Here is a 14542-nt window from a genome sequence, read left to right on the forward strand (position 1 = left end):
TAATTTTATTAAACATGTATCTTAAGGGTGGTTAAGATGCATCCTCTCAGCTGCACTGTATCATAGACTGTGCGGGGAATTGTCACACAGGAAATTTACCGTGTGATGGAGCCCACATCAAGATACAGAACCTTTCCAGGAGCCAAATGCCTCCTGGTTCACTTTAACACACCAAAGTGTAGAAGTCACACTTCTGCCACAAACACCCGCCAACAGAGTAGATTTGTGAGGAACGAGATGAAGTCTCCCTCAGCACAAAGTCTCAGAGCCCAGCACACGTTTAATGCTTAACAAGCGAGGGACTTTGTTAATCCTTATTATTAATTCTGGAACAAAGAGAAGCAACGTCTCCCCGCACCAGAACACAACATCCCGAGGACAGGAGCGAAGGCTCTGCTCCAGCTCGGGGCTGAACGGGTAAGCTGTGTCGGAAAACCGCCGTCACGGACATCTAGACAGCAGCAGTTACAGCGGACCTCAGTTAGATTTCTTAATTTTTCACCCCACCCTGCAAACTTGAGTAAGTAGCCTCTCCTATCGGGGCCACACTCAAAACATTCAGCTTCTTAATTCGCTTCTTAAGACCGGGAGGTGGGACTTCCCTGGTGATCCATTGGCTAAGACTTCAAGCTCCCAAATCAGGGCCCGGGGTTGCATCCCTGGTGAGGGAGTTAGATCCCACTTGCTGCCTCGAACAGAGCCTGTGAGACACAGCTGCTGAGCGCCTGAGCTCCAGAGACCAGGGCCACAGCTAGAGGAGACTGTGAGCTCCAAGGGAGACCCAGCACAGCCAAATCAAATGAAGAAATAAAAAAATAATGCTTAGAGGAGGTTTTTTATTTGCCTCTAAGACCGTGGGACCTTCTGTTCTTCTATGTGTTTGAGGAGTTCTGGAGAAAAGGGCTTCACAGTGTTGTTGTCGTACTTTCTGCTCACTGCACCCTCCCCAGCTAACAGGGTTCAGGACACCCTCCTTCGTCACCTCAGACTAGGGCTCCCTCGGTCCCAGCGAGGTTGGAATCCTGTCCCCCAAGGTGAGCACAAGGGTAGAGGTCTCGGGGCTTCCCTGATGGTCCAATAGTTAAGAATCTGCCTTGCAATGCAAGGGACGCTGGTTCAGTCCCTGGTCTGGGAAGATCCCACGTGTCGTGGGGCAGTTGAGCCCCTGAGCTGCACCTGAGAGTAGCCCTCACTTGTTGCAGCGAGAGAAAGCCTGAGCAGCAAAAAGGACCAGCACAGCCATAAAGAAATGATTTTTTATTTTAAGAAAAATAAAAACAGTCAGGGACGGTCTCCTTCCTCCCCTCAGTGCTGTATCCCATGTGATCATGCCCAGGAAGCAGCCAACACATCCAGCCACAAAACCCTGCTGACTGGAAGGACACGCTCTGGAGATGCTTGCATCCCGTCATGGGTCACATTCAGATGCTCAGCCTGATGGAAGCGAGGTCCACGCTGTAAAGAGCAATATTGCACAGGAACCTGGAGTGTCAGCTCCGTGAATCAAGGCAAACTGGAAGTGGGCAAACAGGAGACGGCGAGAGTGAATGTCGACATGCTAGGAGTCAGCAAACGAAAACGGACTGGAATGGGTGAATTTAACTCAGATGACCATTATATCTACTACTGCGGGCAGGAATCCCTCAGAAGAAATGGAGTAGCCATCATGGTCAGCAAGAGTCCCAAACGCAGTACTTGGATGCAGTTTCAAAAATGACAGAATGATCTCTCTTTGTTTCCAAGGCAAACCATTCAATATCACAGTTATCCAAGTCTATGTCCTGATCAGTAATGCTGAAGAAGCTGAAGTTGAATGGGTCTATGAAAACCTACAAGACCTTCAAGAACTAACACCCAAAAAAAGATGTCCTTTTCATTATAGGGGACTAAGAGATTAAGAAAGCAAAAGTAGGAAGTCAAGAAACACCCGGAGTAACAGGCAAATTTGGCCTTGTTTTACAGAATGAAACAGGGCAAAGACTAACAGAGTTCTGCCAAGAGAACACCCTGGTCATAGCAAACACCCTCTTCCAACAACACAAGAAAAGACTCTACATAAGGACATCACCAGACGACCAGCACTGAAATCAGATTGATTATATTCTTTGCAGCCAAAGATGGAGAAGTTCTATACAGTCAGCAAAAACAAGACGGGGAACTGACTGTGGCTCAGATCATGAACTCCTTATTGCCAAATTCAGACTTAAATTGAAGAAAGTAGGGAAAACCACTAGACCATTCAGGTATGACCTAAATCAAATCCCTTATGATTATACAGTGGAAGTGAGAAATAGAATCAAGGGATTGGATCTGATAAACAGAGTTCCTGAAGAACTATGGAAGGAGGCTCATGATGTTGTACAGGAGGCAAGGATCAAGACCATCCCCAAGAAAAAGAAATGCAAAAAGGCAAAGTGGTTTTCTGGGGAGGCCTTATGAATATCTGTGAAAAGAAGAGAAGCAAAAGGCAAAGGAGAAAAGGAAAGATATATCCATTTGAATGCAGAGTTCCAGAGAATATCAAGGAGAGATAAGACGGCCTTCCTCAGTGATCAGTGCAAAGAAATAGAGGAAAACAATAAAATGGGAAAGACTAGAGATCTCTTCAAGAAAATTGGAGATATCGAGGGAACATTTCATGCAAAGATGGGCACAATAAAGGACAGAAATGGTCTGGACCTAATAGAAGCAGAAGAGATTAAGAAGAGGTGTCAAGAATACACAGAAGAACTGTACAAAGAAGATCTTTATTACCCAGACAATCACGATGGTGTGATCACTCACCTAGAGCCAGACATCCTGGAATGTGAAGTCAAGTGGGCCTTAGGAAGCATCAGTATGAACAAAGCTAGTGGAGGTATGAATTTCCAGTTGAGCTATTTCTAATCCTAAAGATGATGCTGTAAAAGTGCTGTCCTCAATATGCCAGCAAATTTGGAAAACTCAGCAGTGGCCACAGGACTGGAAATGGTCAGTTTTCATCCCAATCCCAAAGAAAGGCAATGCCAAAGAATGCTCAAACTACTGCACAATTGCACTCATCTCACACGCTAGTAAAGTAATACTCAAAATTCTCCAAGCCAGGCTTCAGCAATACGTGAACCATGAACTTCCAAATGTTCAAGCTGATTTTAGAAAAAGCAAAGGAACCAGAGATCAAATTGCCAACATCTGTTGGATCATTGAAAAAGCAAGAGAGTTGCAGAAAAACATCAATTTCTGCTTTACTGACTATGCCAAAGCCTTGGTGTAGATCACAATAAACTGTGGAAAATTCTTAAAAAGATGGGAATACCAGACCACCTGACCTGCCTCTTGAGAAATCTGTATGCAGGTCAGGAAGCAACAGTTAGAACTGGACATGGAACAACAGAAGGGTTCCAAATACGGAAAGAGTAAGTCAAAGCTGTATATTGTCACCCTGCTTATTTAACTTCTGTGACCCGGCGCACTAAGTGCGGGCAGCTGTGATCGGCGCACTAAGTGCAGCCGAGAGGAGCTACCCCGCGTCCGAGGTCAGGGGCAACGGCCTAGAGGAGCCACCCCACGTCCGAGGCCAAGGGCGGCGGCTGGGAGGAGCAACTCCACGTCCAAGGAGTGGTGGCTGCACGGGTGCAGGAGGGCCTAGAGGAGCCATTCACGTTGAAGGTCAGGAAGGGCGGCGGTGAGGAGATGCCCCTCATCCAAGGTAAGGAGCAGCGGCTGCACTTTGCTGGAGCAGCCGTGAAGAGATACCCCACGCCCAAGGTAAGAGAAACACAAGTAAGATGGTAGGTGTTGCAAGAGGGCATCAGAGGGCAGACACAGTGAAACCATACAGAAAACTAGTCAATCTAATCACACTAGGACCACAGCCTTGTCTAACTCAATGAAACCAAGCCATGCCCACGGGGCAACCCAAGACGGGTGGGTCATGGTGGAGAGGTCTGACAGAATGTGGTCCACTGGAGAAGGAAATGGCAAACCACTTCAGTATTCTTGCCTTGAGAACCCCATGAACAGCAAGAAAAGGCTAAAAGATAGAATACTGAAAGAGGAACTCCCCAGCAGTAGGTGCCCAATATGCTACTGGAGATCAGTGGAGAAATAACTCCAGAAAGAATGAAGGGGTGGAGCCAAAGAAAAAACAATACCCAGCTGTGGATGTGACTGGTGATAGAAGCAAGGTCCGATGCTGTAAAGAGCAATATTGCATAGGAACCTGGAATGTCAGGTCCATGAATCAAGGCAAATTGGAAGTGGTCAAACAAGAGATGGCAAGAGTGAACGTCGACATTCTAGGAATCAGCGAACTAAAATGGACTGGAATGGGTGAATTTAACTCAGATGACCAATATATCTACTATTGTAGACAGGAATCCCTTAGGAGAAATGGAGTAGCCATCATGGTCAACAAAAGAATCCAAAATGCAGTACTTGGATGCAATCTCAAAAACGACATAATGATCTCTGTTCATCTCCAAGGCAAACCATTCAATATCACAGTAATCCAAGTCTATGCCCCAACCAGTAACTCTGAAGAAGCTGCAGTTGAACGGTTCTGTGAAGAACTACAAGACCTTTTAGAACTAACACCCAAAAAAGATGTCCTTTTCATTACAGGGGACTGGAATGCAAAAGTAGGAAGTCAGGAAATACCTGGAGTAACAGGCAAATTGGGCCTTGGACTGCGGAATGAAGCAGGGCAAAGACTAATAAAGTTTTGCCAAGAATATGCACTGGTCATAGCAAACACCCTCTTCCAACAACACAAGAGAAGACTCTACACATGGACATCACCAGATGGTCAACACTGAAATCAGATTGATTATATTCTTTGCAACCAAAAATGGAGAAGCTCTATACAGTCAATAAAAACAAGACCGGGAGCTGACTGTGGCTCAGATCATGAACTCCATATTACCAAATTCAGACTGAAATTGAAGAAAGTAGGGAAAACCGCTAGACCATTCAGGTATGACCTAAATCAAATCTTTTATGATTATACAGTGGAAGTGAGAAATAGATTTAAGGGCCTAGATCTGATAGAGTGCCCGATGAACTATGGATGGAGGTTCATGACATTGTACAGGAGACAGGGATCAAGAACATCCCCATGGAAAAGAATTGTAAAAAATCAAAATGGCTGTCTGGGGAGGCCTTACAAATAGCTGTGAAAAGAAGAGAAGAGAAAAGCAAAGGAGAAAAGGAAAGATATAAGCATCTGAATGCAGAGTTCCAAAGAATAGCAAAAAGAGTTAAGAAAGCCTTCTTTAGTGATCAGTGCAAAGAAATAGAGGAAAGAACAGAATGGGAAAGACAAGAGATTTCTTCAAGAAAATTAGAGATACCAAGGGAACATTTTATGCAAAGATGGGCTCCCAAAAGGACAGAAATGATATGGCCTTAACAGAAGCAGAAGATATTAAGAAGAGGTGGCAAGAATACACAGAAGAACTGTACAAAAAAGATCTTCACGACCCAGATAATCATGATGGTGTGATCACTCACCTAGAGCCAGACAGCCTGGAATGTGAAGTCAAGTCGGCCTTAGAAAGCATCACTACGAACAAAGCTAGTGGAGGTGATGGCATTCCAGTGGAGCTATTTCAAATCCTGAAAGATGATGCTGTGAAAGTGCTGTACTCAATAAGCCAGCAATTTTGGAAAACTCAGCAGTGGCCACAGGACTGGAAATGGTCAGTTTTCATCCCAATCCCAAAGAAAGGCAACACCAAAGAATGCTCAAACTACCGCACAATTGCACTCATCTCACATGCTAGTAAAGTAATGCTCGAAATTCTCCAAGCCAGGCTTCAGCAATATGTGAACCATGAACCCCCTGATGTTCAAGCTGGTTTTTGAAAAGGCAGAGGAATGAGAGATCAAATTGCAAACATCCGCAGGGTCATGGAAAAAGCAAGAGAGTTCCAGAAAACATCTATTTCTGCTTGATTGACTATGCCAAAGCCTTTGACTGTGTGGATCACAATAAACTGTGGAAGATTCTGAGAGAGATGGGAATACCAGACCACCTGACCTGCCTCTTGAGAAATCTGTATGCAGGTCAGGAAGCAACTGTTAGAACTGGACATGGAACAACAGACTGGTTTCAAATGGGAAAAGGAGTGCGTCAAGGCTGTATATTGTCACCCTGCTTATTTAACTTCTATGCAGAGTACATCATGAGAAATGCTGGTCTGGAAGAAACACAAGCTGGAGTCAAGATTGCTGGGAGAAATATCAATAACCTCAGATATGCAGATGACACCACCCTTATGGCAGAAAGTCCAGAGGAACTAAAAAGCCTCTTGATGAAAGTGAAAGAGGAGAGTGAAGAAGTTGGCTTAAAACTCAACATTCAGAAAACTAGATCATGGCATCCGGTCCCATCACTTCATGGGAAATAGATGGGGAAACAGTAGAGACAGTGCCAGACTTAATTTTTTTGAGCTCCAAAATCACTGCAGATGGTGACTGCAGCCATGGAATTAAAAGACGCTTCCTCCTTGCAAGAGAAGTTATGACCAACCTAGATAGCATATTCAAAAGCAGAGACATTACTTTGCCGACTAAGGTCCGTCTAGTCAAGGCTATGGTTTTTCCTGTGGTCATGTATGGATGTGAGAGTTGGACTGTGAAGAAGGCTGAGCGCCGAAGAATTGCTGCTTTTGAACTGTGGTGTTGGAGAAGACTCTGGAGAGTCCCTTGGACTGCAAGGAGATCCAACCAGTCCATTCTGAAGGAGATGAGCCCTGGGATTTCTTTGGAAGGAATGATGCTAAAGCTGAAGCTCCAGTACTTTGGCCACCTCATGCGAAGATTTGATTCATTAGAAAAGACTCTGATGCTGGCAGGGATTGGGGACAGGAGGAGAAGGGGACAACAGAGGATGAGATGGCTGGATGGCATCACGGACTCAATGGACATGAGTCGGGGTGAACTCCAGAAGTTGGTGATGGATAGGGGAGGCCTGGTGTGCCGCAATTCATGTGGTCGCAAAGAGTCGGACACAAATGAGCGACTGAACTGAACTGATGCAGAGTACGTCATGAGAAACGCTGGTCTGGAAGAAGCACAAGCTGAAATCAAGATTTCCAGGAGAAATATAAATAACCTCAGATATGCAGATGACACCACCCTTATGGCAGAAAGCAAAGAAGAACTAAAGAGCCTCTTGATGAAAGTGAAAGAGGAGAGTGAAAAAGTTGGCTTAAAGCTCAACATTCAGAAAACTAACATCATGGCATCCAGTCCCATCACTTCATGGCAAATAGATGGGGAAACAGTGACAGACTGTATTTTGGGGATTTTCAAAATCACTGCAGATGGTGACTGCAGCCATGAAATTAAAAGATGCTTGCTCCCTGGAAGAAAAGTTATGACCAACCTAGACAGCTTATTAAAACTCGGAGACATTACTTTGCCAACAAAGGTCCATCTAGTCAAGGCTATGGTTTTTCCAGTAGTCATGTATGGATGTGAGTGTTGGACTATAAAGAAAGCTGAGTGCTGAAGAATTTATGGTTTTGAAGTGTAGTGTTGGAGAACACTCTTGAGAGTCCCTTGGACAGCAAGGCGATCCAACCAGTCCATCCTAATGGAGATCAGTCCTGAGTGTTCATTGGAAGGACTGATGCTGAAGCTGAAGCTCTAATACTTTGGCGACCTGATGTGAAGCTGACTCATTGGCAAAGACCCTGATGCTTGGAAAGATTGAAGGCAGGTGGACAAGGGGACGGTGGAGGATGAGATGGTTGGATGGCATCACTGACTCGAAGGACATGAGTCTGAGTAAACTGCGTGAGTTGGTGATGGACAGGGAGGCCTGGCATGCTGCAGTCCAGAGGGTTGCAAAAAGTTGGACACGACTGAGTGACTGAACTGACTGAATGGAGGTCACCACCCCTACCCCACACACTCACCCCTAGGAGAACCTAGGCTCCCACATGAGGCCCTGGTGCTTAAGGGCATGAACTTAGGGTCAGACAGTAGAGGGGTGGTACTGGTTCCATCGTCTACTAACTTTCTTCGTTTGAGATCTGGATGCACCGCACACATACCTCATGGGGGTGTTGTGAGGATTAAAGGACGTAATGCACAGGAAATGCTTAGCCCAGAACACGCAGTGAGCTCACAGCAAAAGATGCGGTCATCATTTGCATCTTGCAGAAAGGACAGCATTGAGAATGTCACAGTGGAACAAGACTGCAGGCTCGCAGGTGTCCTGAGGAGTCCCTGCAAGGCCTGCTCCCGAGGCCCTGCTCCTTTACGTGCAGAGATCCTGAAACGGGGGGGGCGGGGGGGGGAGTGGCCAGGGAGGAAGGTGGCTCTGTGACTCTGACCCCAGAAACAATAGAAAGGAGTCCAGTGGAGAAAGCAAAGCGGAAGGCTGAGATTTCCTGAGATGAAACACTGAATCTGCCCCAAGCTGAAGAGCCGGAAGGAGGGGACGAAGGACTGAGGATTGGGCGTAAGGATGACAGCGACTCTCCAGAGAAAGCAGAGAGGGGGCAGCAGTCCTAGAAGCTGGGGCCTTTGAGCGCAGACGGCTAGGAGAGCGGTAAAGAGGGCCCGACCCCGAGGCCAGACCGCACAGGGGCTGGAGGAGCGGGCGACCCCGGGAGAGACCCCTTTCTCCTCCAGCACGTGGTGAACCCAGGGGGCACTCACGGCTCCAACCAGCCCTCCAGTACCCCTCGCCGCCTCCACTTGGAATGCCACCCCTTCTGGCCACACCCCACATGCCTTGCTGAATCCAAAGACAGAGGGCCAATCCCCCCCAACCCTGTGAACAAGGACCTTCTGCCACAAGACCCTGGGGGGCCCTTTGGGATCGGGACCCCCACCCGGTCCCCGCTGCCCCCAGGGGCCACTGCAGTGAAACCCCCCGGTGCCACCCGCTCCCGCCCCGCCAGCAGGAGGCCCCCTCCAGCTTTGCTTCAAAGTCCCCCCGCCCTGCCCGCAAAGCCAGAATGAGGCTTCCAGGATTCTCCAACCCAGAGGACTCCTCCACAGCGCGCAGCAAGGACACAACAGTCAGGAGATGCTGTGAGAACGTGGCTTTATGACCCAGGGAGGCTGGGGGGCAAGGGGGCCGAGGGTGAGACCCGGCAGGCAGAGGGGCGGGGGGGCAGGGTCTCCCGCCTCCGGCTTAGTAGGAGCAGATGAAGGGCAGCCGCCTTTTGCATGAAGCACGTCGCCAGCGACCCCCTGCAGGCAGAGAACACAGTGATGTCAGTTCACCTGAGCATGGCCTGTGTCTCCCAGTGCCCGGACAGGCACCTCTCAGTTGACCTTTGCCTGCCAGCCTAAGGGCCGTATGTCTCCCCATGTCCCAGCTAGCCATGATCACTGATCTCTTCCCTTGCAGAGGCAGTGTGCTATGGGCTTCCTATGGACTGTCCTTTCATCCTCACAGTGACGCCAAGAAGTCAGGGCTGTCAGCACTCCCATTTCACAGATGGGAAAACTGAGGCTTAGTGGGATTGGTAACCTGCCCTGATCTCAGCAGACAAGTAGCGAATGGAGCCAGGTGTGGACCTCGGCCACCTGCCTGCAGCCCGTGTGGTCTTCTCCCCTGTTCTAAACTCCCACACGTCAGGCAGCCGTGCTGTTGGGAGCTGGGGAAGCACCTGTCAGCTGGCCCTAGTTCCCACATCTTTCCCGAGTCCCTCGGCCACACCTCCCGTTCCCGAGTGTCCTTCCCGTCTGTCCCACAATCACTCCTTGTCACCATCCCGTCAGGGGAAGGGAAGGAGCCTCGCTGAGTCTGGAGGACACAGAGTCCCCAGCCCCGTCCAGGACCTCTCTGTGGCTCTGAGGATCCCTGCCCCTCAGCCCTGCTCACACACAGGCCGGGGTTCTCTAGTGGGGGAGGGTGTGAGGGGAGGCGTGTCTTTGCCGCTCACAGGGACCGGTGTGGGAGTTCCCCTCCTTGTCCAGGCGCCTGGCCCCCTCACCTCTGGTGCTCAGTGCTACACAGCGGCCTCTCCCAAACTTAGGTTGCCATAGTGCCCAGTATGTAAAATTCCAAGAACTCCGATCAGTCCAGCGATATTTCCTCCACAGGCACTAGAGAAGAGAGAGGCTTGGTGAGAGGGCACGGGTCCAGGAAGACAGGTGCTGGGGCTCCTGAAAGTCCCCTCAGCATCCCTTCTGGACACTGTGTCTATAATCTCCTCTCACTGTGTCACCTGGCTAGGACCCCCCGTACAGACACACGCCTGAGCGTTTTCAGGCAGTGACACGGAACAGCACACATCGCTTCCAGCTCTCATGCGCAGCAGGCTTCTCAGACTTCACTGAGCAGACAGTCTCCTAGCCATCTGGTGGAAATGTGGATCCTGATTCGGGAGGTCTGGGGTGCGGCCCAGGGTCCTGTATCTCTACAACTACCAGGTAATGTTGAGACTCTGGTCCCGGGACCACACGTCAGCAGCAAATGTGACGGCGCTTCTTCAGGCACAGCCCCCGGGTCACTCTGAGAGAAGGACCCCCTCAGAGATGAGGACACTGAAATATGGCGGCAGGCATTCAGCCACTAAGGGACCAAGCTGGGTATGAACTCTCGTCTCCTGACACCAGTGATCTGCTAATTAACATTTCACAGCCAGCTTTGGTGGAAAGTGTGAGGCAGAGGAAAGAAAGAACCCTGATTTATAATAACTGTCCATTTCTCTGGTGTAAGTGCATCCACCATGGCAGATTTAAGGCTGCAAGCGAGAAGCCCCTGAACATGGTTGAGGAAGAGACGCGCTCAGTCATCACGTCTCCTAACTCAGCACAAGCCAGCTTCCGGGCCAGGATGAGGCTCAATGGGTCAGGTGGTGCCTTGAGGCTCTCAGAAGCGCCTTCCCCGGTGGCCCAGTGGTGAAGAAGCTGCCCGCCCTTGCCGGCGCTGTGGGTTCGTCCCTGGTCCTGGAAGGCCCCGCGTGCCGCAGAGCACCGACTTGCGCTCCAGCTTCTGGGCAGGGAGTCTCGATTCTGTGCACCCCAGCAAGCAAAGCCACCTCAATAAGAAAGCCATGCCCCACAGCCAGAGAGTGCCCCAGCCACAACTAGAGAAAGCCCGGGTGCAGCTAAATATGAATGCAGGAAAAAGGCTTTTAAAGGACAGGGATTGACTTCCCAGTGTTCAACCAACCTTTTTAAAAGGACAGAAAGAAAGAACTTCCTCTCCCTGGACATTGGCCCCTCACTTACCCAACCTCTGATGAAGCCTCCGATCCAGACTTGTGCTTCATTGATACCCGTGGCCAAGTGCTGGATATAACTGTTGAATTTCAAGTTGTGGATGGAGGCGAGGTTGCCTCGGTAGCACTTCCTGCAGACTCTCTGCAGAGAGAACGGGCGGGAGAGAAACTCACTGTTTTCACGTTAAGTTCCTGAGTCTCCAGGATAGACCCCACATCCCTTTACAAATCAGAAATCCGGTATCTGCTGCTTCCCCTGAATCCCATCTCTTGGGCCTTTATTTTAGCTTCCATGGGGGCTTAGCTGGTAAAGAATCCGCCTGCAATGCAGGAGACCGAGGTTTCATCCTCGGGTCAGGGAGATGCCTTACAGAAGGAAATGGCAACCCACTTCAGTGCTCTTGCCTGGAAAATTCCATCCACAGAGGACCCTGGTTGGCTACAGTCCATGGGGTCGCAAAGAATCAGATACGACTGAGCAACTTCACTTTCTTTCTTTCACTTTCTTTTCTGCTGCATATTACACTGAGAACCACTAGTCTAAATAATAAGAAACAGAACATTGAATCCAATCCTGTCTCTCCATCCCTGGTCCCCCATAGCAGCCTCGAGCCATATACCTGAGCTTTCTTAAACCTCTTTGGAGTCCGCACAATCCTGTAGCGGCAGCTCTTGCACTCAGGACTGCCTGGAAGTTGCACTGTCTCCTCTTCCTTGGGGCACTGCACGTCCTCATCTAAGTCATCTGGGTCTGAGTCCCCCTCATCGTCATGGGCGTCCTCGGCCTCCTCTCCCCCCGAATCAAGCACCTCACCACTCAGGGCCAGCTCTCCTTCCTGCCCCCCTGAGCCTTCAGGATCCTGGCTCAGGTCTGCCTGTGTCTGCGGACTGCCCATATGGGAGGCATCCTTCTCTGCAAAAAGAAATAACCCACCATCAGACCAGGTCCCACCTTCCTCCAGGACCACGGACAGCTCTGATGGCTCCACTCACTCTTCCTAGGGACCCCTTCTGGAACCAAAGACTGGAAGGATCCCTTGGGGGTTGGATGAGTCAGAATTCTTGCATCACACACACAATTGCATGAGAACCTAATGCCAGCTGACACCACGTGTGGGTAATTTGGGAGTGAGAGATGTGAGAAGCCCTCCTCTTCACAGGTGAGTGTTTTTCCTTGCAAAGGAGCCCTGGGGGAAAGTTCAGGTCACAGCTCTGGGTCCAGGAGAAATCTGACTAGAGAGGGGCTGGGGCAACTGCAGAGGGGCCTATGGCCCTGGACCCGCAAGAGCGAGAAATGATGCAGGAAAGAGGAGAGGAAGATGTGTGAGAAGGGAAGGGGAGCACTCACCCAGATAGAGAGCAGAAACTGTCCCCAGCAGGAGAAGGGGCAGGAGCAGGCAGCCTTTCATGTCCCTGCAGTCCTGTGACAGACACACAGCTCCACGTTCCCTCCTGGGGACTTGCCTTGTGTCTGCAGGGTCCCTGGAACACAGTGGAGAGGCAGGGTCTGCTCAACTGGTAGATTGAAGGGCAAAGTGGAGAGCTTCCTTGTCCCCCAGCGAACAGACCCCAAAGCTGGAGGATCAGGGGAAGAACAGGGGCTCGTCAGCTCAAGTCCCTTTCCCTGAGAGCGCCTCACTGCTCCCTGGGACAGCAAGCCGCTAAGACCGGCACTACTGCAGGAACAGGCATGCTCACGTTCAGGGCCAGAGTCAGGCCCACTGGGGAAGAAGGGGCAGGACAGTGATCATTATGGGAAAGGGACCGGAGTCCCCGGCGTGTCCCATACAGAGCCCGGGTTCTTTGAGCCCTGGACCTGTCCTCCCGGAGAAGCCGAGGGACCCTTACCTCCTGAGAGTCTGAAGCCTCTGCTCTCAGCCTCTGGCTGTTGGCGCACAGAAGCTGCCCTTATACCAGGCTTTGGGGAAGTGGGAAGAGGCCAGGGGGATTGCCCCAGGCTCGGGGGTTGGACAGTGGGGCTGATAAGAAGTTGGCTCAGTCCTCCCACCATTGGGCCCTGCTCTCTGCTGGGACGTGAGGGCCCTGCCTCCTGTTTGGACATAGGTGGCCTAACACCCTAGTATGCTCCTGAAGCCCCCATGACTACTGTCCAGACTGAATTTTCATCAGGGCCCTCAAGGGTCCAGGTCTGAACAATCCTCTTCAGTCCCAGAAGCAGCCTTCCCTGGGTCAGTTTTCCAGCAAATGCCGTGGAGGATCCAGGGAGCAGGGAGAGCAGGGGGAGGAGGGGGAGGCTCGGGGGGCTCGGCCTCCTGAGCTCTGGTGTGGGCCATGTGTGCGTGCTTCCAGTGCGGCACATCCCGAATCCTCACAATCCTAACCTCGGTCCCAGGAGAACGTGCGATCAGCCCGACTTCACTGATGTGAAGAATGAGATTCAGAGCGGGCCGGTGACTTGCCAAGGTTGTGCGGGAGGTGGGGAGCTGGGACACTAAGCCTCTGAGGCTGAACCCTTCTCTCCCTGTCTCTGTCTGTCCCCCTCTTTCCCTTCTTCACTCTCTCCCTGTCTCTCCCTCTCCTGTCTCTCCATCTCTTTCTCATCTTTAAGATGAAAAATGTGTGCTCTTTCCTTTATACTGTGGGTCTCGATCAAGGTTCTCAGCCTTTGCACAATTATTGCTGGGAGTCAAATCATTCTTTCAGGGGAGTTGGTGAAGGGGCTTCCTATGTTTTGCACAGAGTTTAGCACCGTTGAGTCACTCTGATAGATCTCCACACCTTTCCAAATGTCCGCTGGAAACCAAAACTGCCTCTCTGAGGTTCACGGACCTAGTTGAGGCCTTGTTGTGCAGCCTCGAGGCAGATCTTCTCATCAGGCAGCAACAGCTGGAGTGGAGACCTTCGTACAGAGCCTTCCAGTTCTTGAGGACCACGCTTCCCTTGCAATCCGCCAGCCCCCACGGTGGGCACAAGGGGCAGCAAACGAGGCACTCAGCTCAGCTGCAGAGTTCAGTAGTCAAGGTAAAGAAACATTTCACGCAATCTTTCTTAAAAATCAGAATCAATGCAAAAGTACCGTGATGAGCAGAATGTCAAGATTTCATCAGCCAAGTTCCAGCCACATTCACGGCAGCCAAGGAGAGGCCAGCAAGGGCTGAGGCTTGATTTTGCCAGACGTCATGGCCCAGAGCCCATGCACCTGTCAGGGTGTAGCCTCCACTCTGGGGTAGCCTAGCTGGGCAGTGTAGTTTTGTACCTTGGGTTCCAGCCCAGTGGTCAGGGCAGCAGGGACGGGTCACCTAGGCTTTCTTGCCTGGCCTCTGCTCTCCATGGGGCCCTGCAGATGGAGAAGTGTCTGAGAGGCCACTTCTGGGCTGATTGCAGAGTAACGGTCTCAGCCGTTATCT

The 14542-nt window shown here is 50.5% G+C and overlaps 1 protein-coding gene across 1 annotated transcript; it reads right to left on the reverse strand.

The window, feature by feature from the left end:
- Positions 1–9133: 9133 nt before the first annotated feature.
- LOC138093195 (proteoglycan 3-like) lies at positions 9134–12583 on the reverse strand. The gene is made up of 5 exons (XM_068989309.1): positions 12523–12583; positions 11795–12087; positions 11185–11316; positions 9942–10053; positions 9134–9192 (listed from the first exon to the last, which is right to left on the reverse strand). Exons 1-5 carry the CDS (start codon positions 12581–12583, stop codon positions 9134–9136), a joined length of 657 nt encoding a protein of 218 aa, XP_068845410.1.
- Between the last annotated feature and the right edge of the window lie 1959 nt (positions 12584–14542).

The sequence above is a fragment of the Capricornis sumatraensis genome, chromosome 16 (genome assembly GCF_032405125.1).
Source record: "Capricornis sumatraensis isolate serow.1 chromosome 16, serow.2, whole genome shotgun sequence".
Taxonomy (NCBI): Eukaryota; Metazoa; Chordata; class Mammalia; order Artiodactyla; family Bovidae; genus Capricornis; species Capricornis sumatraensis.